The following is a 26,731-nucleotide window of genomic DNA, read 5'->3' on the forward strand; positions in this document are numbered from 1 at the left end:
CTCTATGTAAATGAGCAGGTCTCTAGCCCCACTGGCGTCGCATCACCCCATGATAGTTTGCAAGCTTTCCACATGGGCGTGATACCATGAAAAGCATGCGAACGCCCACGGGGCTATGTGACGCCCATGGGGCTAGAGACCTGCTCATTTACACAGAGTATTCTATTACTTTCATATTGCAACACTGGGATGGGTAGGAAGGGGTTACTAGCTCACACATGCTCCTGCTTGTAGGTCAGAAGGCTTTTTTGACCTGACAGGTTCTCTAATGTCAATGATTGGTACTAGATCTGCTGATCACGTTTATTAAAAGGCAGATGCAAGCTATGAAATATAACCGGTATCTGCCCTGTTTGGAGCGGCCTCCGCTACCAAACACTGACAATATTCGTGATATAATATTAAGTTATGGAGTGTTAAAATCAGTAACATCACTAACCTAGAACAAAAAAAATAAAAAAAAAAAATTCCCCATTTATGCAACAAACCAATGACGTAATATGTAGGGTATGTGAAAGGATTTTTTTTCAGCTGTGCAAGCCCTCATTGCATCACAGTACCATAGTTCAAGGATTCAAGAAAAAGGACAAACAATGATAAAAACAATAGGCTTTTTATTATTATTTTTAAAGCTCTATTATGGCAACGTTTCAAACAACATCCCATTAAAAAAAAAAAAAAAACTAACTTAGCAATGTGCTGGTCACACAAGTGTGGTTCTTTACCTTATGTACATATTTAACACACACAGTTTTAAAATTTAACATGTGTTGCACTTTGCACACATTCAACAGCAAATAGGTAGTGGGGTTATTAACATTTTTTTGTTTTTTTATTTTTTAAAAGTCAATAATAAAAGACCATTTTCCTGAGAATATTTGTTCTTGAAAGAAAATTACAATTAGAAAAAAAAAAAAAAAAAACAAAAATACAAAATGTTCATTTAAATCTTGAGGGAGGGGGAAAAAAATAGGGTGCTGGGGTGCCTGTCAAGACATGGGAAAGATATAAAAAGGCCAGCTTAACATTATTATTAAATTATTAACGTACCATTAACTTAAAATGTTTACATTCCATACAAAAAGTTGTCAAATCTTATGTAAGTGATTCAACACTGATTGTTGCAATGACAATTGCACTTTTCTCTATACAAAAACATTGTATTGTGGAAGAAAAAGTATCATTTGCTACCCTGTATGCACATAGAGACTGAGCAATCCAGTCACATACATAAACCTCAAATAACGATAAACCCTCCACCCGAAAGTTGGCTATGGTAATTGGAACACTGTAGAGACCTAGATCTGTGGCGGATATGACTTAGGACTGGTTCTCACTCAGGTTAGGGAGGTCGGACCTTTTTCTTTTTTGGCAATCATAAATGGAAACATGGTCTACAAGAGGGAACCAGTGAAAATATCTCCCAAACTTGTTCTTTTTATTTTGCCCTGTTCTAGAGGCAATTCCCAATTGGAATGACTGTAAAAAGAATGTAGACTAATCTCCAAGTCACTGGTGACAACTGAGCCTAAGTGACATTTGTTTTATGCCTGTAAGAAAAAAATAAAACGAATGATGAAATTGTAGGGAATGACGAGGTCTACATTGGAACCATAAAGAAAGTATGGATAGCCCATATAATAATGATAATCCTGATGATTGTGTTGGGACTCTATAGTCATGTAGTAAGTGACATGTGCTTATGTACTCCAAAAGTACTCTATCGTGTTAAATCTAGGCATTTTCCCAATCCATATTTGGCTGGAGACTTCTTGTTGGGGAAAAAAAAAAAAAAAAAAAAATATATGAATAAACCACCATTCCTGCCCACACAACCGTTACATAGGACCTTTCACCAGCTTAAGCTTGTTAAACTGGCAACATCATCGAATAGTGGCTGTAGAGCTAAATATATGGGTTTTTTTTATCTTTTGATTTCTCATCTCCCTTGTGGAGATATTAGTTTAAGTTTAGGTTATTATTCATAAATTTAAGGGGTGTTACCAGAAATTATTATCTGGTGGTTCTTGCTTTTCTCCTGCATAACGTTGACCAATCACAAGCAGGAAGTGACGTGTAGTGGGGAAAAAAAAAAAAAAAAAAAAAAAAAAAAAAAAGAACAAGCTCCTAGAGAACATGCATTCTCCTGCGAGACATGTAATGACAGACGGCCCAACTCGCTGCAGCTCTCAATCCACAGACATTTGCTGCTGTGAGATATAAATGGTGTTTGTAATCACACTGTGCCATAATCTCTGCACGTACTGTGTAGAGTACAGCCAAGTGCAGGGCTGTGTGCCATTACATATCGCAGGAGAACACATGTTCTTCTGACCTTCTGGGCATATGTTCGGATTTTTTTGCCTGCATAGCATCTTGATTATGATCAACTCCATCGGAGATTAGAAATTCAAAAATTAACCCAATGTTTTCCTCACCTCTGCAGCCACTATTGTTTGATGTGGCCAGTTTAACATGCTAAAACTGGTGAAAACTGTAAAAAAGGGAACTGTAAACTTGATTTCTGTTATTAAACTAATGCCATCATGCAATAGTGCTTGTAAATATCTTTTCAGCGTTTCCCCTGTGGCAGTCTCATAAGGAGGGAGACCGTGAACTGTCAGCATTGTTATGGCTCTCCTTAGTCATCTGGGCGGTGCCGCAGTAGTAACTAGGCATTCTTGGAATAAACCGTCCCACTGTAATGATGTTCACTCATTTGATTTGACAACCCACTTTGGGTTCACTGTCCCCTTAATTCTATAGGTCCCACTACACAGTCAGCTTCTCATGGATTTTCACAGGACCGGATGACCATTTAATGTAATTTATATGTGGCCCCCAACCACCAACAATAGAGGATATCAGGGTGAGGACGGTGGGAGTGGGTGTATTGGAAGGAGAAAGATCAGACACTTGATTTAAGCCCCGACTCCTTTTGTTCTCCCTAGTGGTAAGCTATTGCAAAGCATTTTTTGCCTAGCACCAGATTACTCTCCTTTCCACATAAAGAACCGGTGTGCTTGGATTGTTCATGTGGAGGGAGTCAGGAGAGACAGCAGATATGTATTGCCACCTTTAGATTGCTGAAAGGTTATGTATAAGTTTTAGTTCATTGTGGTTTTAGTTTAATAAACTTATCAGGTACAACTTATATAATTTGTGATGGTGTATTAGTTCTGTGGGCTTGCAAGAAGCAATTTAACATCCAGGAAGATCTGCAGCTTTTCATTCCCAAGACCATTTGGCAATTAAGTCAAGTAAGTGATGCTGCGATTTATGCTGCTATAAATGGGAAAAAATTTTCGTGACAAAACGCTTTAGTGAATCACCATGTTAGTGTTGTAGAAAATGGCATGCCATCTGCTGAATGCAGGACAGATAGGAGTGACAGAAATAAAACTTCTTGAGATGACAAAAGAAATAGATTGAGCCAGTTACGATGGATGAGCCATTGATGGTGAAATTCATCACCTGGAAGCCTGAAAAATAAAAATTGGGTCAAGTGTCTTTTCACAAGGCAGCATTTCTCTGATGTGATGTGTAAAAGCCTTCTTCTAAAGAGCAGTAATTGCATCCATCCAGGTTATGAAGTTCATTCAGCAGTGGCTTCTTTGAACAAGAATGATATGCATCTCTTGGTATTATTCCTCTTGCATAGATGATTGATAATGTTCACAACTCTTCACATGAACCAAGGCAATAAGGATTAGAAAATGTTCTTCATGGATGTAAGTCTGAAAGGATACTTCAACAAGTATCAGGAGGAGGCTTACTGATGCCCAAACCATTCCAACAGTTATCAAGCCAAAGCCAAAGCACACCAAGAATCTTGCCTGACCGAACCGCCAACTTCAGATGAAGATCCCAAATTGACAGCTGAGTATAGCCCATCCTGCCCTGTGTATTTTAGTGCATTGTTATCTGGGCTGGTGCTCCCACTTTGCTGAGACGACATCAACAATGACCCAACCTTGAAAAGAAAATGAAACATATTAACAGCTACACAAATTTAAATCATAGGAACATAACCTGTAATATAGCTAATAACATTCACAAGCCATGGTTTGCATCTGATTTCTAAACAGTCAAGCAGGATGAACAAGGTAACAGACCGCATTTACCACTGGGTAGGTCCAGTGCCTAGGGGGGAGACGCTACAAAGTCAAAAGCCAACTGGTCAATATGACATTAACAAGTAGAGATTGTTTATTACAGCTCCTCCTTTTAAACCTTACTCAACTTTCCATTATAAACCCCGATTTTATTCTTTGTATGGGGAGGGGGCACTGAGGAAAAGGTCAGCCAAAAAGGAATGGGAAAGTGATCTGAGATGGATAATTGCCACTTATCAGTGCTCCCTGTGGAATGAGCCTATTCTAGAGCTCTGTGTGCAAAAAAGCACAGCCTGTGCTTAGCGGTCACTAACACTGTACAAGATTGTGGGCACTGGCAGGTGGGAAGGCATGCTTACTTAAGTTCAGTTGAAAGTGAGCATCCAGCCTGGGTACATTCAGAAGGAAGTGGTGCTGGAGACGGCTAGTGACTTAGCTGCTCGGGGGACACACTGTCCCATATAGTTAATGACATCGGTGAGGCTTGCGGTCTTCTGAATCTGAGAGCTGACTGCAGGAGGCGCAGTATTTCTGATTGTCTGTAGCTGCTCTGATCATCATTCCTGACTTGAGAAAGGTCCTGTGATAGGACAGCGATGTTGACACATGGGCTAATAAAGTCCACATTTTTTTGCCAATTATATTAGAGTGTTGCTTCTTTTTACCTCTAGACAGACTGTGCCTACACTGACCTGGAGGATGAAACCCACTCCCTGCTACTCTGCACGAAATACTCAGCCGTGAGGGACACTCCTTTCAGGACACTCTCTGATCTCTTACAGAATTTCAGCTCCATGAAGGAGGAAAATAAAACATATCCTGCTGGGGGGAGAAGAGCGAGCAGTGGAGATCCAGCGCTGTATGTGAGTGAATGCCATAGACGTTGGGAAATAACTATGATATGCCATGAACTTCCATAGCCCCCACACTGGTTGTGCCCCCATCCATCGTTCCAACAGTCCTTACCCCGAACCCTATTGTTCAAATCCCTTGCAAAGCCAATCAACATTTAGTCCTGACAGTTTTTAAATTAAATCAATAATATGCAAATTCGTTTTAGTTTGTGCCACATGATTCCACACATTCTTGCAACTGGTGTTGCCAAGACTGTTCCCACTTAACCCAAAAACAGTCTCCAGAGGGAAATTTTGCCTATACAAGCCCCCCATTATTTGTACCCCTCTAGTATGGACCATTTTCAGCACCTTCTGTCCAGTAAACTGTCAGCAACTTCAACCTGTAACTAGATTCCATACAACAAGTGTGTAAAATCAGAAGACAAAGCAGCTTTAGGTTTTTACCTTTCCACAAAATTCTTGGCCCAATCTGTGCAGATTTGTGGAGGAGCAGACTAAAGTTTCTACTGTTTGCCTTTGTACTTGTAAAATACACAAAGGTGACCGCGATGTCACCTTTTGATAGCCACAATGTGCTGCCCTCCAATGTCAGCCAAAATAAGTGTCAGGTGAATGCCCTCTACTTCAATAAACACGGTCAGCCACAGTGCTAACTAGAATATGCCCCAGTATCTGCCATACTACCCTCAATAGTGGCTGTTACACTGTTGTATGGTAACCTCGGCACTTCTAAAGGTGGGTGCATGAATAGGATTCTGTCCCATAAGTCAATTAAAGATACCCGGCCCTCCAAAATAGTGAAATTATTAAACTTATTAGAAGACACAGCAGCAATCCAGAATAAAATTATTTAGTTCATTTCACTTTTTGAGGGCCAAATGTATCCCTCATACAATTGCTCCTAAAGTAGGCAACAGTAACCCCCCAGTGACTGGGAGGCATTGCTATAGAGTAGGGGGGGGCACTTTGCATCACAACAGCCTCATCATTAGGACGGGGCCACATGGGTACCACTGCGATCCTTGCATGACACTCGGATCACGCTGGCAGCACAGCGGGAGAAGAGTGTCATGCGAGTGTCATTGACTGAGGTCCGATCGTGCGATTGGACCACAGCTGCGGGCCGGCACTGAGGAGGGAGCGAGCCGGCGAAGGGAGGGATTAAGCTCCCACTCTCCTCCGTTGCCGGCTATTGCCATTCTCGCTCTGCACTCGCATTACACCGGTGTAACGTGAGTGCAGTGCGAGGTTTCTCTTGCCCCCTAGACTTGAATGGGTGAGAGAGAAACAGGATTGCATTGCACCCGTAGCATGCTGCGACTGTTTTCTCGGTCCAATTAGGGCTGAGAAAATAAATCGCTCATGGGTGCTGGCACGTGGGCTAATATTGGTCCGAGTGGAATGCGAGGTTTTATTGCATTCCACTCGCTCCGATTTTCACGCAGTGTGTCTTCGGCCTTAGGGGTAAAAGCACACAAAATACTTATAAAGTGGATAGCATGAGGTTTTAAAAAGGTAGTCTCTCCACAGAGCGCTTGCTCAATAATGTTCCCATTTCTTAACACTGACCATCACTGTGTGCAGAAATAAGCAAATAATGACAATTGTAAAGTGTAAAAGGGGCTACTAAAAAGGGTTGTGTTCCTGCTTAATGCCTATGGGTTCATGTGCTCTAAAAATACGACTGACGCCCTGGCCGGGCCAGGTAGTCACAAATAGGGCCCCGCATTACACCCTTCCCTTACAGGTAACACACAGCCAACCACAAAACCCTAGTCACCCCCCTCAGGGCTTGTTAGACACACCAGGGGGCGGAACCAGGCGGTTGGAAGACGCCCACCGAGTCGTCCTAGATAGCCTGGGGCCAGAAAGAAGAGAGTGGAGTCGAGAGTTCAAGTTGGAGAGGTGTGGGCTGGAGCGGTGTGCAGCTCCAGCAGAGGCGAGAACCCAAGTTGAACAGGTGCCAGGGTAGGAGCCCTGGTGCCTTTGGCTAAGAGGCAGACGGCGGTTTCAGTCTACAGGAGCCAGGATGACGGCTCGGTGGAACCGAGGTGGACCGGGACAGCCAGTACCGACCCGGGGAACAGACTCGGAAACTCGGAGCACAAAGGGGGGGTACTCAGACCCTGAATCTAGGTCTATAAGCAACTGAGGGCTAGCTAATTACCCGATTGCGGCCAGGACTAGAGGTTCTGTCCCACCCAAAGTCCCGACTGAAGGTAACAGCCCACCGAGGGGGATAAAAGGCCACCGCCACGGGTCAGAGATCCCACGGGCCAGAGTCTGCGGGCAAAGGGCTCCTTAGGCAATCACAAGCCGGGAGCGGACTCCTGAAGTTGCAAGCATAGGCAGTCCACCATCTTACACAGGTGCAGGAGAAAGCCAGACCACCAGCTGGGTGGGGGAACCTCGAACGCAGCCGGCTGCGGGCACCGACCACCATCACCTTGGTTTGCCAGAGACTCGTGTCTTTTCTAACAGTGAGTACATCAGCACCCTGCGGTCGCCCATCTCCCTGCATCGCCAGCCTCCCCAATGGGTCCCGGGGCCACCATGCCTGCCCATGGAGGGGTTAACAACTTTCTGAACAACATCTCCCCCGGGTGCCCCATAACTACAGCGGTGGTGTCCAATATCGCCACACCCCGTGGGCAGCGTCACGAACTCCTTACGGCTCAGCCCGTACATATACGTCCTAAATCCACCATCCCATCACTACCCCTTTTCATTTGAAGTGACCTTGAGGCCCCCGGGTCCGGAGACCCTCAAGCCACCCACAGAAGGGCTGGATCAGAGCAGCTCTGCTGCTGAGAGCTGGGCAGTACACGACCATGCAAAGTAATATAAAGCATTGATACAAAAAGGTGAAAATTGTAAAAAAAAAAAAAAAAAAAAAAAAAAAAAAAAAAAAAAAAAGTAATGAATATAAAATGAAAGCTGCACTACACCAAACGTCTCACCACCGGGTGAAATCTACTGGAACCTTTGCCTAACGGTCCATTGTTACTTTTCACAATGGACATGGCAATACTTAAAAGGGAACCTGTCTGGTCCCCTATGCCCTCCAACACAGCAACATTCACATGTGTATGCCAAAATTCCCTCCCTAACCAGCCTTGTGTAATAGGTAGGCAATGCCCATTATTATTATTTATTATTATAGCGCCATTTATTCCATGGCGCTTTGCAAGTGAAAAGGGTTTACATAATAAAGGACAAGTACAATAATCATTAACAATACATGGCACAGACTGGTACAGAAGGAGATAGGACCCTGCCGGCGAGGGCCCACAGGCTATGCTATGTTTAAGGTGTATGCTGTTAAATAAATGCATGTGTTGATATTTAAAGGTTTAAAATAAAAGTAGGTCTGGATGTAGGAGGGCTAGGACTGTCTGTAAGTGGTCAAGTTTAGAAGACGTTAGATTAGAAAAAAAGTTAAAAGTTATTCAAAAATTGGGGTCAAAGTAAGACTATGTGGCCTTTGTGGTGGTGCCAGTCAGATAACCTTTGGAGGTCCGGAGGTATATGGCTATGGAGGGGAGAGGGGGAAGGACGGGGAGACAGAAGTTGAGGAGAGGAGTGATATGTGAGCGGTAGTAAAAAAGGTGTCTTGAGACACCGTGAAAGTAGCAAAGACCCCGCAAAGACCTGAGTAGAAAGATCAGCCACTCGGAGGAGAAAGAAGCTGGAGAGCGAGAGACCAAGCTCCAAGGACAGAGGGATCCTGTGGGGTGGACATCCAGGGCCCCCAGTACTTTGCACGCATGGGGTGCAGATCCCAGAACAGACCAGGACTTTAAGCAATCAGTTAACTCTGCTAGGTGGGTGGGTTTTCAGAACTCATCTGCCACCACTAACTTATGAGCCATCAGCAGCAAAAGGAGGACCGGGACATATTCCCTTTAATAGTCCAAGCTGCCTGCGGCAGGACCCAGACACCAGACGGACCTCCCAGCAGCTCCACCCCAGGGAGGACCGACAAATACACCAGAGTGCATCGGTGGGAGAGTGGCAGCAGGTTGGCTGGTACAGCTATAGAGGACTCGGGCACACCTGGGATCCAGTATGTCTCCAGGGTGCGAACCCAGTAGTAAGTAAAGACAACCAAACTGCACTATCCTGTCTGGACAGATTTATTGCCCTGTGTCTCCACGTTAACCCTTCCCCAACCCTGGGGAAAAGCCCTGCTCGCGGAGGGCTCCACCATCCCCGCTGCCCCCATCCATCATCCCCAGCGGGAACCTGCAGCGGCGGCCCTACCATCCCTGGCCGCACACCGCGAGTGGCGTAGTCGGACTATATTTTTTATTTATTTATTTATTTTTTTTTTTTTATTTAAAACTGGTCAACACTGCCCCCGGATCCGGAACCCCTCGAGCCACGGACCGTCCAGATCCAAGTAGCCCGGCTGCCCCGGAGCGCAACACTGAGTTCTGAGTCACCAATGAGGTCGCTCGTCGTTGTTATGGCATCAAACACAGATGCATGCTGCCCAGTGGGACACAAACTATCAAAAAAATGAACCAGGATGTTCAGATATGATAGGCGATATCGCAGCGGGGGCGGGGCGGTCGCTGCTATGTGTCACATGTAGCGAGATTGCTAGTGAGGTTGCTGTTGCGTCACAAAACCTGTGACATTTCAGTGATCTCGCTAACGACATCGCTATGTGTAATGGGGCCTTTAGAGATGTGTTTTGTATCTTGTCAGTTTCCTACCTATGGCAGATTGATCATCCGGTTGTACACCCTCTATGAATAGAGGATGCAGCACACTTTCTATGGAGTATCTGTATAATAAATTGACCCCCATGTGCCAGTATTTATCAACTGGATTTTTTTAAAGACTTTAACATAAAAACACAATACTGAGATATATGCATCAATGTATTATCTACATCAGTGTTTTCCCATGGTTACAACTGTATCAATTTTCTGAAGTATCGTGAGACATTTTAATCTGGACTTGTATGTTCAGGGCGCAGGGTACTGCAATATGCAAGATTGTAACCGTTAACTTGAATATGGCCTATAATCTACTTTTTTTTTTGCTCCAGAAGAAATATCGTTGCTATGTTGCTCAACAATAACTGCTACTTTAAGTAAAATATTCCAAACTCAAAGTTCAAGATGGATATGTGTTTTCCTTCTCTGAGGAGTTCACAAAGCCAGACATATCAGGCGCTCTGTTAGGAATTCCATGCAACTATACTTAAGTTGTCATTGTAAATTATGGCATCAAGATTTGCAAGAAGGATCTAATAACTATGGAATTATTACAGCAATTGGCCAATAATATGAAGTGCCATAATGCCATTTATTGGTAATCAATTTTTGTTCTGTCACCAGATTTCACACTACAAACTGGAGTACCTACTTTGAAAGTTTAAACAAAAATGGCTGCATTATCCTTTTTAAGTGTGTATACCTGATATTAACCCCCTTCACGCCATGGTCATTTTCCATTTTCCCTCCCCTTCATCCAATCATAGCTTTTCCCCCCGTCAATGTAGCCATATGAGGGCTTTTTTTCCAGAAAGAGTTGTACTTTTGAATTAAACCATTAAATTTACCATTATAAAAGTTACTATGTGGGTAGCAATTGAAAAAAAAAAAAAAAAAAAAAAGGTAGTAATTATTCAATAAAAAATAGGCAATTCCACTTTTTTTTTTAAAGTGGTGACAAACAAAATTTTGAAAATGTAAAAAAAAAAAAAAAATAAATAATATATTTCTTCTTTTAAAATCAACATTTTCAAAGACCTATAATATTTTAATGTTTTATAATATGGGACTGTGTGAGGGCTTATGTTTTTTTGCACCACGAATTAATATTTTATTGATAACATTTTTGGGTAGATTCAATATTTTAATTTCTCCTTTTGTAGATTATTGCAATGTTGTGGAGTTGTGGAGACAAAAAAAAACAAAAACAAATCCTAATTGTTATGGAACATTTCTGAATGCAGAGATACCAAATGTGTATTTTTTAATTGCTTTATTTTCAATGTTTCTGAACAGAAATATATTTTTTTATTTCACGTTATACTGGATTTAATAGTCCCCCCGGGGTAGTTTAAGCTGTGGTCATCCAATCACCTGAGAGACAACAGTGCATCAGCACTACAATGTATAGCGGAAATCATGATCGCCTTCACAGGCGGATCAGAATGACAAACTCCTAGGTCATCAGCAGACCCCCAGCTGCCATGATAACCCATCGGTACCCAAGATTATGTCATGTCGAGCCGATGAGAGTGTGGAATTATGCGCATCCCTACCAGCTAGTGTTAAATCCCGCTGTCAGAGATTGACTGTGACATTTAAGTCATTGACAGCTGTGACCACAACTCCGATCCACCTGCGGATGTTAGAGGCACATTGTGGCTAATTAAAATTAGCCACCATGTGCCGGCTTTTAAAAGTAAGTACACCATCTGGTGACTTAAAGATTGAATATTACAGGTATAACTATAAGGTTTAGTAGAAAATTTCATTATTAAAAAGTTATTCACAAATTTCACAGGACAAATAAAAAATACGCTAGTCACAGTGAGGACATAGGCAGTATTAGGTTTGAGATAGGGTCCTTTTCAAGGGACGCTTCGCCCCTATAAAAATCATATAACCTGTATAGATTTCATTGCTGTCATTACTTAGAGCATGCTTTATTCCATATGGAAATGAAGGGGTACCTGGATACAATTTACACCCAAAGTTTACTCTTCTGTGACTGTGCGCTGATCCTACCTACTCAAAAAGGAATATTTTTTGCATGTGGGGGCCCAATATGAACTCCAGCTTTAGGGCTCCATAATTTCTATGTCTGCCCCTGGTAGTATGGTATAAAACTGTTGCATAGATCGGCTGCTCGTACACCGATTATCTGATAATAAGCTTCATTAAATGAAAGTAATATGCAACAGAGAATCAAACAGCTATGGAGTCATTAAGCAAGAAAAAAAAATAGATTTGGCTTCATTCACTACAATGCTGACATTACTATGCTGCCCCTACAGGCACTACCATGCAACTCCTACAATGCTACCACTACCATGCTGCCGCTACAATGCTACCACTACAGGCACTACAATGCTGCCACCACCTCCACTACAATGAGTCTATGGGGTCTCCAATAGTTGCAGTGCCATAGGCATTACTATGAGCCTGACTCAGTTATAATGTTAGTATGATTTTCAGGGGGGGGGGGGGCACATGTTATTTGACACCTTCGGAAGCAGAGGAGCTGGCATATCTTCAATTCCCAGTAATGTAAAAGTAATAAATCAAGAATATTAGTAACAATTTTAATAAGGACGACATTAATGAATACAATGATCATCTCTAGTTGTTTTGGCCTCAATGGTAATAGGAGAATGCATATTTTTGCCTGTGATACTCAGTGAAGCGTCATTGTGAACAGGGTTTGGGTGTGTAGATAAAATATCTGTGGTATGAAGATGAAATTGCTGACGCCACTTTCTAGTGAATAGATCTAAGCCAGAGTCTCAGTACTGGGAACTGTTTTGCAATAAATCCATTTAGTGCCCTAAACACTGAATTCTTTTAGCATTCCTTTAAGTTTACTGAGCTTTTATATGTATGGCCACAATCCAACAGAGATCTTATAGAAATTAATATAACATAATGACTTACAAAATAGAACATGAAATCTAATACTTAAAATCAAGTTTTCCAAAAATGGAAAACCCTTGTCTCTTAGCTGCATTGAGTCAAAAAAAACAAAAAAAAAAAAAAAAACAAAAAACACCAACTTATACTCTGTTCCGGAGAACAGCGAGTCTGCCACTGCTCACGGTTTCTGTTAGGCCTAAGCCACACGGCGAGAAAATCGGTGCGAGTGGAGTGCGATAAAACATCGCATTCCACTCGGACCAATTCTAGCCTGTGTGACAGCACACATGAGCGATTATTTTCTCAGCCCTAATCGGACCGAGAAAACAATCGCAGCATGCTGCGATTGTAATCCGAGACTCTTTCTCTCGCACCCATTCAAGTGAATGGGGCGAGAGAAAAAAAAAAAAAATCGCACTGCACTCGCGGTACACCGGTGTACCGTGCGTGCAGAGCGAGAATGTCTATAGCCGGCTACACAGGCGAGAGGGAGAGAAATCCCTCCCTCCCCTCCTGAGTGCCGGCCCGCCCCCTGCAGCTGAGGTCTGCTCGCACGAACGGACCTCAGTTGCAAGGACACAAGCATGAGACTCGGCTCTGCTGTACTGCCAGCACGAGCCGAGTCTCATGCAAGGGGATCGCAGTAGTCCCCGTGTGGCCCCAGCCTTATGGTCAGCAGTACCGATGTCACGTCGATTGCACTCCAGTCAATCAGTGAGCTCAGCGGCTCTGAACGGTAAAGGCCATCATCTCAGGCAAAGCAGTTCTGCTCAGTGATTGGCTGCATCATTGTAATCAATAAAACACACTGGAAGATTCAGCAGAAGCTTAACAATGGACTTGGGAAAGGGGAGTAAAGCAGGTTTTTTTTTTGTTTTGTTTTTTTAAAAATAAGCCAATGAACAAGGTGTTTATAAAACTAGAAACATCATTAATTATAAATAAAAAATTTAAAAAAAAAGTATTTTGTATGCGCTGAAGTGCACATGTAGCCAATTCATACATGGACCATAATTAAACGTTTTCTTGCCAAGTTCTGTCTAAAGTTTTGCCTTTGGATTAACAACTTGGGAGTTGGACTCTAAAGGTGAAATGTCCCGGCAATACTCACCCCAGTAAGTAATACTATGAAACTTGTTTCCAGTGCACCCTTGCCACGAACATGGAGATTGAGGGACATGGAGATTTACCAGTCTATTGGGGGAACCAGAGTTTTTCTTGATTGTGTATTAATTCTGGTCAGTGTATCCATTCTAGCTGTATGAGGACGTCAGCGCATGGTGCATACCTTTTAGTATTAATTTCATCTGAGACAGATGCCTTTTTAAAAGAGCAGCAGGTGTTCCTTTAGTGGGTCAGTGTGTGGGTTTTTTCTATTAATATAACTAGCTAACTAATATGAATTAGAAGTGTAGTTATCAAAACATGTCTTAAGTTATTGTCCATTAGATTTCTTTATATTGTGAAGCAATTAATTACAAACTTTTGGTTACTAGGGTCCCAAGTATTCTGATGGTTGGGGGTCATTTTAAGATTATTGGCTCCTAATGGTGATTCACATGACCACCACATAGGAAGACTATATGGTATGTATGTACACTTGCAACAAAATGCATTTCTTAGTTGAAAGATTCCAGTTAATATTTGTCTCTGTATTTCCCAGTCTATCATACAGGGACCTTTACATCCTAAATTGACAGTAAGGCCTGTGTTGCCATTCCTCCTCAATAAATTCTGGTTAGGAAACACTGCCTATGGGAGAACCTACTTAAAAAGGTAAATTAAGGTTCCTCTAAGTAAGGGCTATCACTAGAGATGGGCGACTAGTAACTATTCATGTTCAGTTAATGCTTGCCAAATACTGAGGACTATTCCATTATTCGTCACGGCAAGAAAACTGCTCCGGTTCCCCATGGTCTTGCATTAGGTTCGTTATTCCTGACGAATACTGAAATAGTACTTTGGGACTCGTTACGAATAATCCGTACATGAATAGATACTATTCGCCCTTCACCAACTATCACACAGTTTTCTATGATAGAACGGTTATTCAAATATTTTTGCAGATAGATCACACCAATCCATTAAAATGGAGTAGGATTTTGCACAAGCCAATGAACCCAAGAAAAAAACAAAACAAAAAAAAAAAAAACAAACAAACGCATAGACTAATAATACCATCTTTGTGCCATCCATATTTTACACTTTAATGGAAAAACAATTCTTAGCTGCTTTACCATCATACGAGATAATTAGATACAGTAAAGATTGGACCAAAAAATGGATTCAGAAATAAAATATAGAGATTGTTATCCAGGTATAAAACTGATACGTAAAATTAGCCTAACAGAAAGGGTTAATATCGATTCTAAAAATATAAAACTGATTTCCAGCATCTGAACCAATTCAAGATCCGTGGAAATGTCAGATAAAAGGTTTGTGGCAAAGATCATAAATGTGTAACCGGAATGGTATTGTTTTTAATAAAACACAAAACTAATAACTCCATTGTTTGTATGACTTACAATGCTGGACTCCGATGTGAACTAATGAAAATGACAAGGAATCCTATTTTTATATTGGCTTGGTTATGACTTATGATTTTCTTACATACATGCTATCAGGCATTGAAAGCTAAAATGTTTGTGGAGATAACTTCCCCAAGATAAGATAGCAAGAGAGATAAGACACTATGTTGTGTTCTTAGGTTATCATTATGACACTTACCCCAGAAGCTGTGCCCTGATTGTTAGGAGAACCGCTTTTTACACAGTCATCAGAGTTTGTGGATGACGTTGTGGAAGTCGGAGTCATAGGAATTTGGTGGCTACCAGTACCTAGAAATGACAAGTAAAAATAGGATTTGTCAGTAGTGTATTGAAATATTAGAAGCTCTATCCTGTCATCACAAAGTCTTAAAGAAGTTTTCCCACTTTTAGAAAAGAGGACCCCGGATCATTGCCCAACATATTATTCAGCCTCCCCGTCTCCAGTGCTGGCTTTCTGCTGCTGCTCCGGTCTCAGTGGTGATGTCACATAGATCGCTCACATCAGCTCTGCAGGCATTGACTAAAAACAGCGGATAGTGCAGACTACCTCAGCTCAGAGATTAGCTACAGCGGTGATGTGAGCTGTCAACGTAAGATCATCATTGCATCCAAAACAATGAGCCTGGAGCAGCAGCAGAGAGACTGTTCTAGAGAGCAAATATTATATGCTTTTGTATGACACGCAACATTAGTAGTCCACTTTTCTAGAAGTGAAAACTCCTTTAAGGGTACGCTCACACGAGCGAGTGCAATGCAAGAAATTATCGCATTGCACTCTGACCAATGTTAGCCAATGAGGGTGAGCAGTTGGGCAGCTTTTATTGCATCCAGAGTCTGGATGCGAGAAAAGCGGTAGCATGCTGCGATTTTCTGCTCCAGCCGCATCTCTCGCAGCCATTCAAGTGAATGGGTGTGAGAGATACATCGGACTGCACTCGGATGTTATTCCAGTGCAGTGCGATATACGCACAGGCTGACAATGGAGGAGATGGGGGGGGGTTAACCACGCCTTCTCCTGCACAGCGCCCACAGTGAGATTCACAGCTGTGACCCTATCGTAAGATCGGGTTACAGTCGCATGACACTCGGCTCATGCTCGCAGCAGAGCCTGATCCAGGGGTCATTAGGATATCGCATCCGATGCGCTCACATCGGATGCCCTACGCTCGTGTGAGTCCAGCCTAAATATAATTATTCTTCTGTCATGCAACATGCTCAGTATTTTCAGCTAAAAATCAGTGATGGTGATGCCATTTACTAGTGGAGCCTCCAATGCACACGTGAACAGAGTTTAAAAAGGTTTCACGCTAGAAGAACGTTATGGTCTTCCCCTTCTATTCCAAATGGGGGCTCTGATGTCTGCTTGCAAACTATGCCAATAAAAAGGGAAAACCGAAAACTCATGATCGAGTACTAAATTGAAAGATGGAACTGCAAGCCCTGGTAAAAGTAACTTAACCAAAACATTATTAAAAGGGAACCTGTCAGGTCCAATATGCACCCAGAACCACGAGCATTTTAGGTGTATATTGCTAATCCCTGCCTAACTGTATACACTAGCATAGATAAAAGGGATCTTTAGAAAGTTTTTCTAAAGATCTTTTACCGTATGCTAATGAGGGAGGGCACTAGCCCCCTGGGCGTTAGTTCCTTGACTAGTCGCCTCCATTAGCATGTTATTACTCCCCTGCGGGCGTGCTAACATGCTAAAGAATACGCAGCGTCACAAGATGATCTCATTCACCTCTCCACAGCCAGATGCTGGATTTTGGCTGAATCCGGAGTTTGGGTCATGCGCACTACTACAGTTTGAAGCTAGGACGCATACACCCGGCTTCATAGTACGCATGACCGAAACTGTGGGGGGGTGGGGGGGGGGTCATGCGAACTGAGCCGAAATCTCTCGTTGGATAAGAAGACAGTGGAGAGGTGAGAGAGATCATCATGTGACACTGCATAGTCATTAGCATGTTAGCACACCCACAGGGGCGTACTAGCATGCTAATGAGGGGCGACTGGCTGGGGAAATAACGCCCAGGGGACTAGTGTCTTTGCTCGTTAGCATACGGTAAAAGATCTTTAGAAATACTTTTTCTAAAGATCTCTATCTATGCTAGTGTATACAGGGACAGTTAGGCAGGGATTAGCAGCATGCACCCAGAACGGCTCGTGGTACTGGGTGCATATTGCACCTGACAGATTCACTTTAACAAGCACACCAAGTTGTATATTGACCTGCACACACTGGTTCAGCGGCATGAATGTATGAATATATGGATGTGTATTAAAGAAAAAGACTTAAAAAAAAAAAAAAAAAAAAAAAACCACACAACAACACCACTCTGCTTGGACAGGCACATTCCAAAATGTAATATTTATGTTCAGTAATGCAACACACACACACACACACACACACACTAAAACCAATTAAAAACCAATGAGCCATAATGAGAACAGTAAATACATATGAGACAAGAGATTACTTCACAGGAGAAGTTTGTAAATATGAAAATGAAAGCTGCCAGGAAGAAAAAAAAAAAAAAAATAAAAAAATAAATAAATATATAGCTAAATAAAAAATTCAATGCCGTGCTATTTTTATCCCCATTTTTGCTTTTAATTGATTATATATTTATCTCAATAATGAATAAAATCGCACCGCATCAAATATCACGTGAGCAGTACCAGGAATAAAATAGACGGAAAAATGTGAATTAAAATATTGGATAAATACCAGTTCAGTGTAGAGGAATGCTAAATAAGAAACATTTTCATTAAAAATAAATTTTAGTATATGCCTGTCCAAGCATAGGTTTAATTTTTATCCTTCCTAGGATTCCTTTCTATGCAGTGGGCACTCCCCACTAATTTGGTTGGTGCCCATATCCTTCAAAGTAAATATGGTTTTGTTTTTACACAATTTGCCCTTTTTTTTTTTTAATTTATTTTTTTACTTTGAGTAAAAAAAATAAAAAAAATAGATATGGGTTCTCCCATTTTAAATTTAGGTTATTTTACTATATGACATGTATAGATTTGACTGAGCAGTGTGGTTAATGAGCATGCTTTGGGTTGGCAGTGATCTAAAATGAGATTTAAAATGAAAATTAGAATAAATTAAATAGTAACAGGTTAGAGATTTATTCTATGGGTCCAGGCTGTCAAATACTTTCTGTGGAAGTCAATTAAATTATTACATTTGTATTTAAAACCGGAGGCTGCTTGAAAGTAATACATACAGGTTCCTTGTATTGCAATATTACAGTAACAATAGCTTAAAGACATGGCCTATACATGTGAGGCGTGACCTACCATTACTAGAGGATTTGGACTTGTTTAGATTCTTTGGCTTTCTTTTTCTAGTTTGAATCCCTTCTTTCTTCATAGCGAGCGGTCGAGGAACCTGAAATAAAGAATCATTTTATATTCCTGTTAAAAGTTACATAAAAAAAGGGGAAAGTTCCACTTTATTTCCATTAAAGCCATAAATATCTGATAGTGTAGGTCCTATAGGAGGGAACTAAATCTAACTACATCTTCTCTTACATTGGAGTTAAAGGGCTAACGCCACAAAATGTTCCATGCTAGTTTGACCAAATTAGATAAAAAAAAAAAATAAGAGGACCTTATAGTTAAATTTAACATGGCAAGAGAAAAGTAAGACATACCCCATGTAATTTCATGTACAAGCCACAGGCATTACATACAGGCTCGCCCTCTGTATTCCTGCGCCATAATGTTGTAGTTGTGGTATGACAGTTGGCACAAGACAGTCCAATTCTCCTCGAAGAAGGCTGCGTATAAACAAAGTTGTTTAATTTTCATCTGACTAAAAAAAGGTGATTATTAAACTATTAGCGGTCTTAAATTTCTTGTAAATCGAATTAACAATAGTAAAAAGATCAATGCACCCATGTGTAATACATTAAGAAGTCTTATCTCGATCTATAAAGTTAATGGTTGTTTTCAAACACCAGAGATAAAGGTCCTTATAAATGTAATAAAAAAAGAGATGATAGGGATTGATCTGGATTCAGTAATGTAAAAACATCTTATGTAATCTGAGCCATGAGTCCAAATAAAATATGGCATAGTGGGAGCTCATTGAGCAGATATGCCCCATCAGAATTTTACATTTATGGGTAGGATGACTTCCAGATGAATTGATGAACATCAGGCAAAAAAATAGCCCTCCAAACTGTATAAGGTTTAGGTCCACGACCCCTTTATTTTGGTAAACCATGTTGTGAACTTTCCCAAAATGGTGGTGGCTTTTGTTCTTCAATCTGGCAGAGAAATGTCATAAAAGAGTTGTAAGTAGTAGCAGACTTCTTGTTTGCTTCTATGACACTACCATAGGATGAGCATTACACATTAATAACTAAATTTGTATTCCTCAAAAAGAGTACACAGCTTGTTCTGAAGCGAAGAATAATAAATGCCATATGGTCAATGCGTGATCTCTTCTTAATCTGTTCTCAAACTACAAGTGAACTTTTGGCAGCAAGGTCCATGTTACAAATAAGCCCTTTATGACTATATCCAGCCGTTTGAAGCCAAGGTACTGCAGTCATATAACAAAACTAACACAGCTTTATGAGTGCTAAGTGTACAATGGACAATGAGTCTCTTACAGACATAAAGGCAAATGGGTACAATAATGATGGCAAAGTTACAAAAGGACATATTAAAACCATTTCAGGGAAAATACAGGAAATAAACAGTTCTCCAATTTATATTTTCGGATGCAGATATCAATTCACCATTAACATCTACTTGTTGGGTTTTGGACAAAAGATATAAGGAGCCAAGAGAATATGGGGATTAAAACATGGTGAGTAGTTGTAGTAGTACGGCATAATGTTATGGATACAATTAATTGATTCTTTGGGGGCTTTAAAAGGGGGGGGGGGTTTACTTTTCAGATAACGTTCGATCCTAGCTGAGATTTAGAATAAATAAATTTTATGCTGTACTCGCCTTTCAAACTATTGGAGAGAGTCTCTTCTGCTGCCCTGCGTGTCTTGACAATGGCTCTGGTGCTGATGTCACGTCAACTGCCAATCACAGACCTCAGCAGCTATGAAAGGAGTTTCTGGCTACACTGGAAGAGCCACTGAGCCCATTGATTTGCTGTCGACATGAAGTCAGCATCACACCAGTCAGTGCCAGAAACCACTCATTTCAAAGCAAAAATGTCCATCCTGTAGCAAATTTGATAGAACGTAAGGGACTCACCGGAATAACTGTCAAAAATCCTGTATTCCCTCGTCGGGTCACATGTGAAGGCAGTAGGGGAGGTGGGCACACAAAGCACGTCCGACGTGCTTTGTGTGCCCCCCTCTCCTACTGCCTTCACATGTGACCCGACGAGGGAATACAGGATTTTTGACAGTTATTCCGGTGAGTGCCTTTCGTGCTATCAAATTTGTTATTTCTATCTACCAATTTATTCTAATTTTCTATCTATTCCAGGTTTTTTTTTTTATATCCTTTAAAAGAAAACACATTAACAAAAATGCGGCAAAAACACATGAATTTTTACCGCATTTTTTGTCAAACAGGGTCTACAGTTGTCAGTCTGCCAGAAGGTACAGTTTTGATGTCGAACCTAAAATGCATGTGCCACATACCCTTAATTTAACAAGTTACAGCCATGATCAAACACTATCTGAAAGGAGTCAATCACTTAATACAGAAGGCTAAAGGTCCAGTCACACTAAGCAACTTACCAGCGATCCCAACAACGATAGGGATCGCTGGTAAGTTGCTAGGAGGTTGCTGGTGAGATGTCACACTGCGACGCTCCAGCGATCCCACCAGCAACCTGACCTGGCAGGGATCGCTGGAGCGTCGCTACACGAGTTGCTGGTGAGCTCACCAGCAACCAGTGACCAGCCCCCAGCGCCGCGTGGAAGATGCTGCGCTTGGTAACTAAGGTAAATATCGGGTAACCAACCCGATATTTATCTTGGTTACCAGCGCACGGAGCTACACGTGCAGAGAGCAGGGAGCAGCGCACACTGAGCGCTGGCTCCCTGCTCTCCTAGTTAATTAACCCGATGTGTCCTGCAGCTACATGTGCACAGAGCAGGGAGCAGCGCACAATGCTTAGCGCTGGCTCCCTGCTCTCCTAGCTACAGCACACATCGGGTTAATTAACCCGATGTGTCCTGCAGCTACATGTGCACAGAGCAGGAGCCGGCACTGACAGTGAGAGCGGCGGAGGCTGGTAACAAAGGTAAATATCGGGTTACCAAGGACAGGGCTTCTTGGTTACCCGATGTTTACTGTGGTTACCAGCCTCCGCAGAAGCCGGCTCCTGCTGCTTGCACATTTAGTTGTTGCTGTCTCGCTGTCACACACAGCGATCTGTGCTTCACAGCGGGACAGCAACAACTAAAAAATGGCCCAAGACATTCAGCAACAACCAACGACCTCACAGCAGGGGCCAGGTTGTTGCTGGATGTCACACACAGCAACATCGCTAGCAACGTCACAAAAGTTGTTAGTTAGCAGCGATGTTGCTAGCGATGTTGCTTAGTGTGACGGGGCCTTTATCCATAGGATTGACCACCAAGGCCAGTGGAGGTCCAATCTCAGGTGATCAGCACAAAAAAAGAGCCCTGGAGATCAAAATACAGTTCACCTGACAATTTTGCTGACCAGAAAGTCTCTACTGATCATACATTGGTAGCCTATCCAAAAGGCTCTGTAAATGTTTTCTACCAACAAGCAATATGATAAATCCCTATAAATCATCTAGCTGAGCAAACTCATCACTTCTGGACTGATACCAAGAGACAATAACCATCTCTATAGATCCTTATACACGTTAGACTAAAAAGTCAACTGAAACCACCAATATCGATGAGCTCAGCCCAAGGTCTAATGTGTATGGGTGCACCGGCTGACTGATGGTTGGAAGAGATGTCAATAACGCATGTTCAAACTTATTCTCCTAAAGATAAGCTGCCGACCGACATGTCACTCGGCAGATATCTCACAGATAATGGGAGCGCACCGCCAAACGAGTGCTCCAGCGCGTGAGTTGGCCGAAGCATCGTTTGACCAACAGCCTACTACTACTTTTGACCAGCCTTAAAAGTGCTTGAGATACTTTACATACATAAAAAAAAAAAAAAAAATGTAATAGATGCTGGCTCCAGGTGATCTAACTACCGTAGATTTACAAAAATAAAGAATAAAGTTGTGATTATATTTATGTGCGCCTCTGCTATAACCCCTCTTTTGCATTACATAGAATATTCTGTATTTTAGATGACTGCATCAGTTTCACAATTGTTAGATGTCTTTCCAATTTTACTATTGACCCGAATTAGTGGAGCGCCACCCTGGTGCTAGCAAGGTGGGTTGGCAGCTTGGAGAGCAGTTTTATGCTGCACTAGCCTGTATATAAATTTCAGCAGTCCAAGGTTTCTAACCTATCTGAAGCTTTTTAGAATTACTGATATTATTACTATTAAAACAAAGATTTTAAAAATATTAACTACAAACTATGCGATAAGTTGAATAACAAAAATTAGGTATTTAAAAAGAAACACTCCAAGTTTTTTCCTCTCTTCTATAGCTGTACTCCCAACCCACAGGCCAAACATTCTCAACTTCTGTTACAGGAGCCTGAACTTCATGTATATCTTGCCTTTGGACTATATATTGATTTCTAGCTTTCATTCTGCATTTTTTACTTTACACTGCTATAAAACTCCATAATACATCAACATACATAGCATTAGATGACCAAATCTACCTGCCTTAAAGAAAGACTAACCTCTCCTAGATTTTCCAAAATTATCTAATCCCTTATCAATAAGAGTCAAATTGCTGAACTGTGATCTTCTACATTATAACTCACACTAGCTGTGTAATAATCATCATAAGCTGCGATATTTGTTTTATTTTCCCATGCCCATAGAGAAAGTGTGTGGTACATTCCACGCAATTGTATCAAATGGTAAATGCTGGTAACTGCCATGGGGACCCCCCTGAAGGGAACAAAAACATTTTATTCCCAGAGACTGACCTAAGGGCCACATGATGTAACTCAAGAGAAGTACCCCATGAAATTTCAGATAAAAAAAAAAAAAAAAAAAATATTGAAATGAAATAAGGTAATACTAACGCCATAACACGGCTGGGGAAATAAGTATTGAACAAGTCACCAATTTTCTAAGTAAATATATTTCTAAAGGTGCTATTGACATGAATTTATCAACAGATGTTGGTAACAATCCATACAATCCACACAGGCAAAGAAATCAAACCACTGGAGGTACATAAATGCTTTTTAAATTAATCTACAACTGGTGTCACGACTTTCCATGCCTTTTTAAATCGATGTGTTCTATACTTTTTTTCTGTGCAATTTTTCATTATTAAACGATTTATGGACATTATGATTTAGTGTCTTTGCCTGTGTGGATTGGATGGGTTGTTACTGACATCTAGTTACAAACAGTACCTTTAGGCTGCGTGCCCACGATCAGTCTTTTGGATGCAATGCATTTCACTGCATCCAAAACGCTGCGTTCTATAGTAGGAGCACAGTGGATGGGATTTGTAGAAATCTCATGTCCACTGGGCTTGTCTTTCCTGCAGTGTCAACTGACCTGCAGTGCAGCTTTCCGAGCCGCAAAAAGTCAGTTTATGCTGCAGAGCCGCGAGTGTTCTCTGCAGGGAGACCAGCGAGAATGTCTACAGTGCCTCGAACCCAGATTGTGGGCACAGGCAGCTGTGGTTTCCTGTGCAGAGCACCCCCAAACCCGCAGGAGCAGACAAGCTGCGCCCAGGATACAGTGTTGGATCGTGTGCACATATCCTTAGAAATAAGATTTGCCTATAAAATTGGTGACTTGTTCAATACTTTTCACCCAGTGTATAGTGGGGACCAGTAACAGAACACAGTTTTAAACAAAACCTTGGAGTGCTACTTTAAAGCCGGGGTCACCCTGGCATATAGTATCTGATGCAAGAGAATCGGATGTTATATGCTATTTAGACTTGGCTCAAACTCAGCTATGAGCGTGATCCAAGTGTTATTCACTGTGATCAGATTCATTCACATGCGAGAATCAGATCACAGATGCAAAGAAGATTGAGAACATAAACTCTCCATCTTCACCATTGCCTGTCTCGGAGTACATTGGACTGCACTTGAATGAGGTTTCATTCACAGACTTGTATGGATACACATTGTCTGATATACACTGACAATCACAGGAGTCAATTTTTTTTCTCATGCCGAATCAGCATAAAAAAAACAAAATGCTCTTCTGCCCTCCACCATAGCATAACATTGGAGTGAGTGCTATCCAATAAAACATTGAATAGCCCTTGTCTGTGTTAAATGGTGGTGTGAGCGAGGCCTATATGGAAGCTAAAACCACTTTCCTTCAAGTAGGTAGTTTCTTAGCATATTAGAGGGTAGAGCGATGAGCATGCTTTTATTGTAGATTCACTATATAAAGCTGGCATCGAACCATTTGATTGGCCAAACCCAGGATGGAACTGTTTAATTGGGACCTCATGTATGAGAACCGCTTCCCAATAAGATCGTTCTGGTTGCCTTTAGCAGCCACAGTGCAGCTTAAAGTATTGAAGCTGCTGAGGTAAAGTGAAATCTGAGCTCTGATTGGTTGCCATGGACAACTAGACTTATCAAATGTAACCAATAATCTATAATATAATGCTGAACTGGCTGTGGAGTGCGCAGTGCTAAGTTCACATTGTAATTTCTGCAATAAAATTACACCAGAGTCAGCGCATACTGCAAACTCTGTCATTTTATTGAATCCACTGTCTCTGCAAGTATCACTAGTTTGGTTCAGATGATACTTACAGACAAGGGCTTCAATAAAATGGCGTCGAAGTTTGCAGTATGTGCACATGCTGACTGGTGTAATTTTATTGAAGAATTCAACTACAATGTTAACATAGCACTGCGCATGCAGCAGCAATGGGGATAATGGTGGCGGCCACGGCATGAAATTTAAATAAAAGGGGGAGGAAAGTTGCCAGGGGAGAAATGGATAAAGAAGGCCTGACCCACAAAGTCCGCACCAACAAGGCAACTCAAAGAAAGACCACAGTTAACACCAAAAATGTGGTTTATAGAAACGTTTTTGCACAATACATATGCAGCACCGCACGGGTAGGTGGTTAACCTACTCGTTGCTGGGCTGTTGAAGGTCGGGTGAGGTGATGTTACGGGTGGCCTTGCCCGGTTCCGTTGCCCCGAGGCGTGCAGTAAATTGAGGGGAAAGCGGGGTGTTGGGGAAAGTTTGTCGTGACGTCACCTGTGGTACACAGCTAGGGAGTAGCCACTGCTGCAGAATTCCTCGCTGGGGCAGGTGTTATGGCAGCTGGTATGGTATCGCTCCCCACAGGCGGAGCGCGCCCCAGATGGATGATGAGTGTTACAATGGCCATTGGCGCCTGGGCACTGGGTGGCGACGCCGGTAAGGACAAGTCAACAGTCTCTGCGGGTTCAAGGTGTCTTACTCACAACTTCAGTTGCCAGCACGGTCGTACTGGTCATCGCCGTCAATTCCAAGCAGGTAAAGGGTCACCACCGGTGTTTGAAGAGCGAGAGCAAGTGTCCTTTCCCACGTGGAAGTTAGGAACCCGGGCTGAGCTCTGCTCCAAGCCCCGGGCCTAGTAAAGTCCAAGAGTTGCTGAAGTGTCTTGTCAGAACCATGGTCCCAACTCGTCTGTTTTTTGATGAGCGTGTGTTGCGCCTTCTTAAACCCCCAAGTAGTAACTTAGGTGCAGTACCCTGTGGCGACCAGAGCCTCGGGGGCGCCACACATACATTAAGTTCTCAGCTAATAATTCGATAAAATTAAAAATGTGCCAATAAAAATGCTCTGGACCCGGGCATAAGCTTGTAACAGTATATTGAGAATATTGTTTGTAATGGAATTACAGGCAAACAATTGCATGTGCCAATCCACACATTAGGTGGGACCATTTCTAATGGCCCTGTTGAAGTTAACTGAATAACCCGCAACTATAGAAGGGTGGACCAAAAACATGGTTAGGCTAAGAACGCACTTTGCGTTGTGCTACTTGCAGTTCTAAACGCACGTTTTGGGCTTAATTGATTTGACCAAAGTTGCCTTTTTCAGAACTTTACCGCATTTTTGATGCGTTTTCAGCGCTTTTTACATGCTTTTTCACCTGCGTTTTGACAGATGCGTTTTGAACATCATGACACTGCTAAATAAAGTTTAAAACAGTCAAACATAATGAAAAAAAAAAAAGAAAAAAAAAAAAAGGATCATATCTATATTAAAGGGGAAAAATAATGAAAATAGATATATTTCTTCAAATTATAGCGGTAATATACATTTTATCGCTAAAATAGCAATAAATGCATATTTTTCTAAAATTTGTCAGATTATGTGGTGTGTAAAGGGACATATCAAATCATTATTTTGAGGTCCAAAAAGCATGCATTTTGGTACTACAAAACGCATGTTTTCTGCACTGAAAAAGCAGGAATTTGAAGGAATCTTGTTTTTTGCTATTTCTGATTGACTTCAATGTTACCA

At 41.8% G+C, this 26,731-nt stretch overlaps 1 protein-coding gene across 1 annotated transcript in view; it reads right to left on the minus strand.

Annotated features, from left to right (window-relative positions):
* Window positions 1-597: 597 nt before the first annotated feature.
* GATA6 (GATA binding protein 6) overlaps window positions 598-26,731 on the minus strand; it is a 43,847-nt gene continuing 17,713 nt past the window's right edge. The window contains exons 3-6 of the mRNA XM_075316378.1: window positions 18,827-18,952; window positions 18,471-18,561; window positions 15,337-15,446; window positions 598-3,973 (exon numbers count right to left, since the gene is read on the minus strand). Coding sequence (XP_075172493.1) covers window positions 3,803-3,973; window positions 15,337-15,446; window positions 18,471-18,561; window positions 18,827-18,952 — 498 coding nt within the window. The 3' untranslated portion in view covers window positions 598-3,802. The remainder of the gene's footprint in view (window positions 3,974-15,336; window positions 15,447-18,470; window positions 18,562-18,826; window positions 18,953-26,731) is intronic.

Source organism: Anomaloglossus baeobatrachus, chromosome 6, assembly GCF_048569485.1.
Source record: "Anomaloglossus baeobatrachus isolate aAnoBae1 chromosome 6, aAnoBae1.hap1, whole genome shotgun sequence".
NCBI classification, from domain to species: domain Eukaryota; kingdom Metazoa; phylum Chordata; class Amphibia; order Anura; family Aromobatidae; genus Anomaloglossus; species Anomaloglossus baeobatrachus.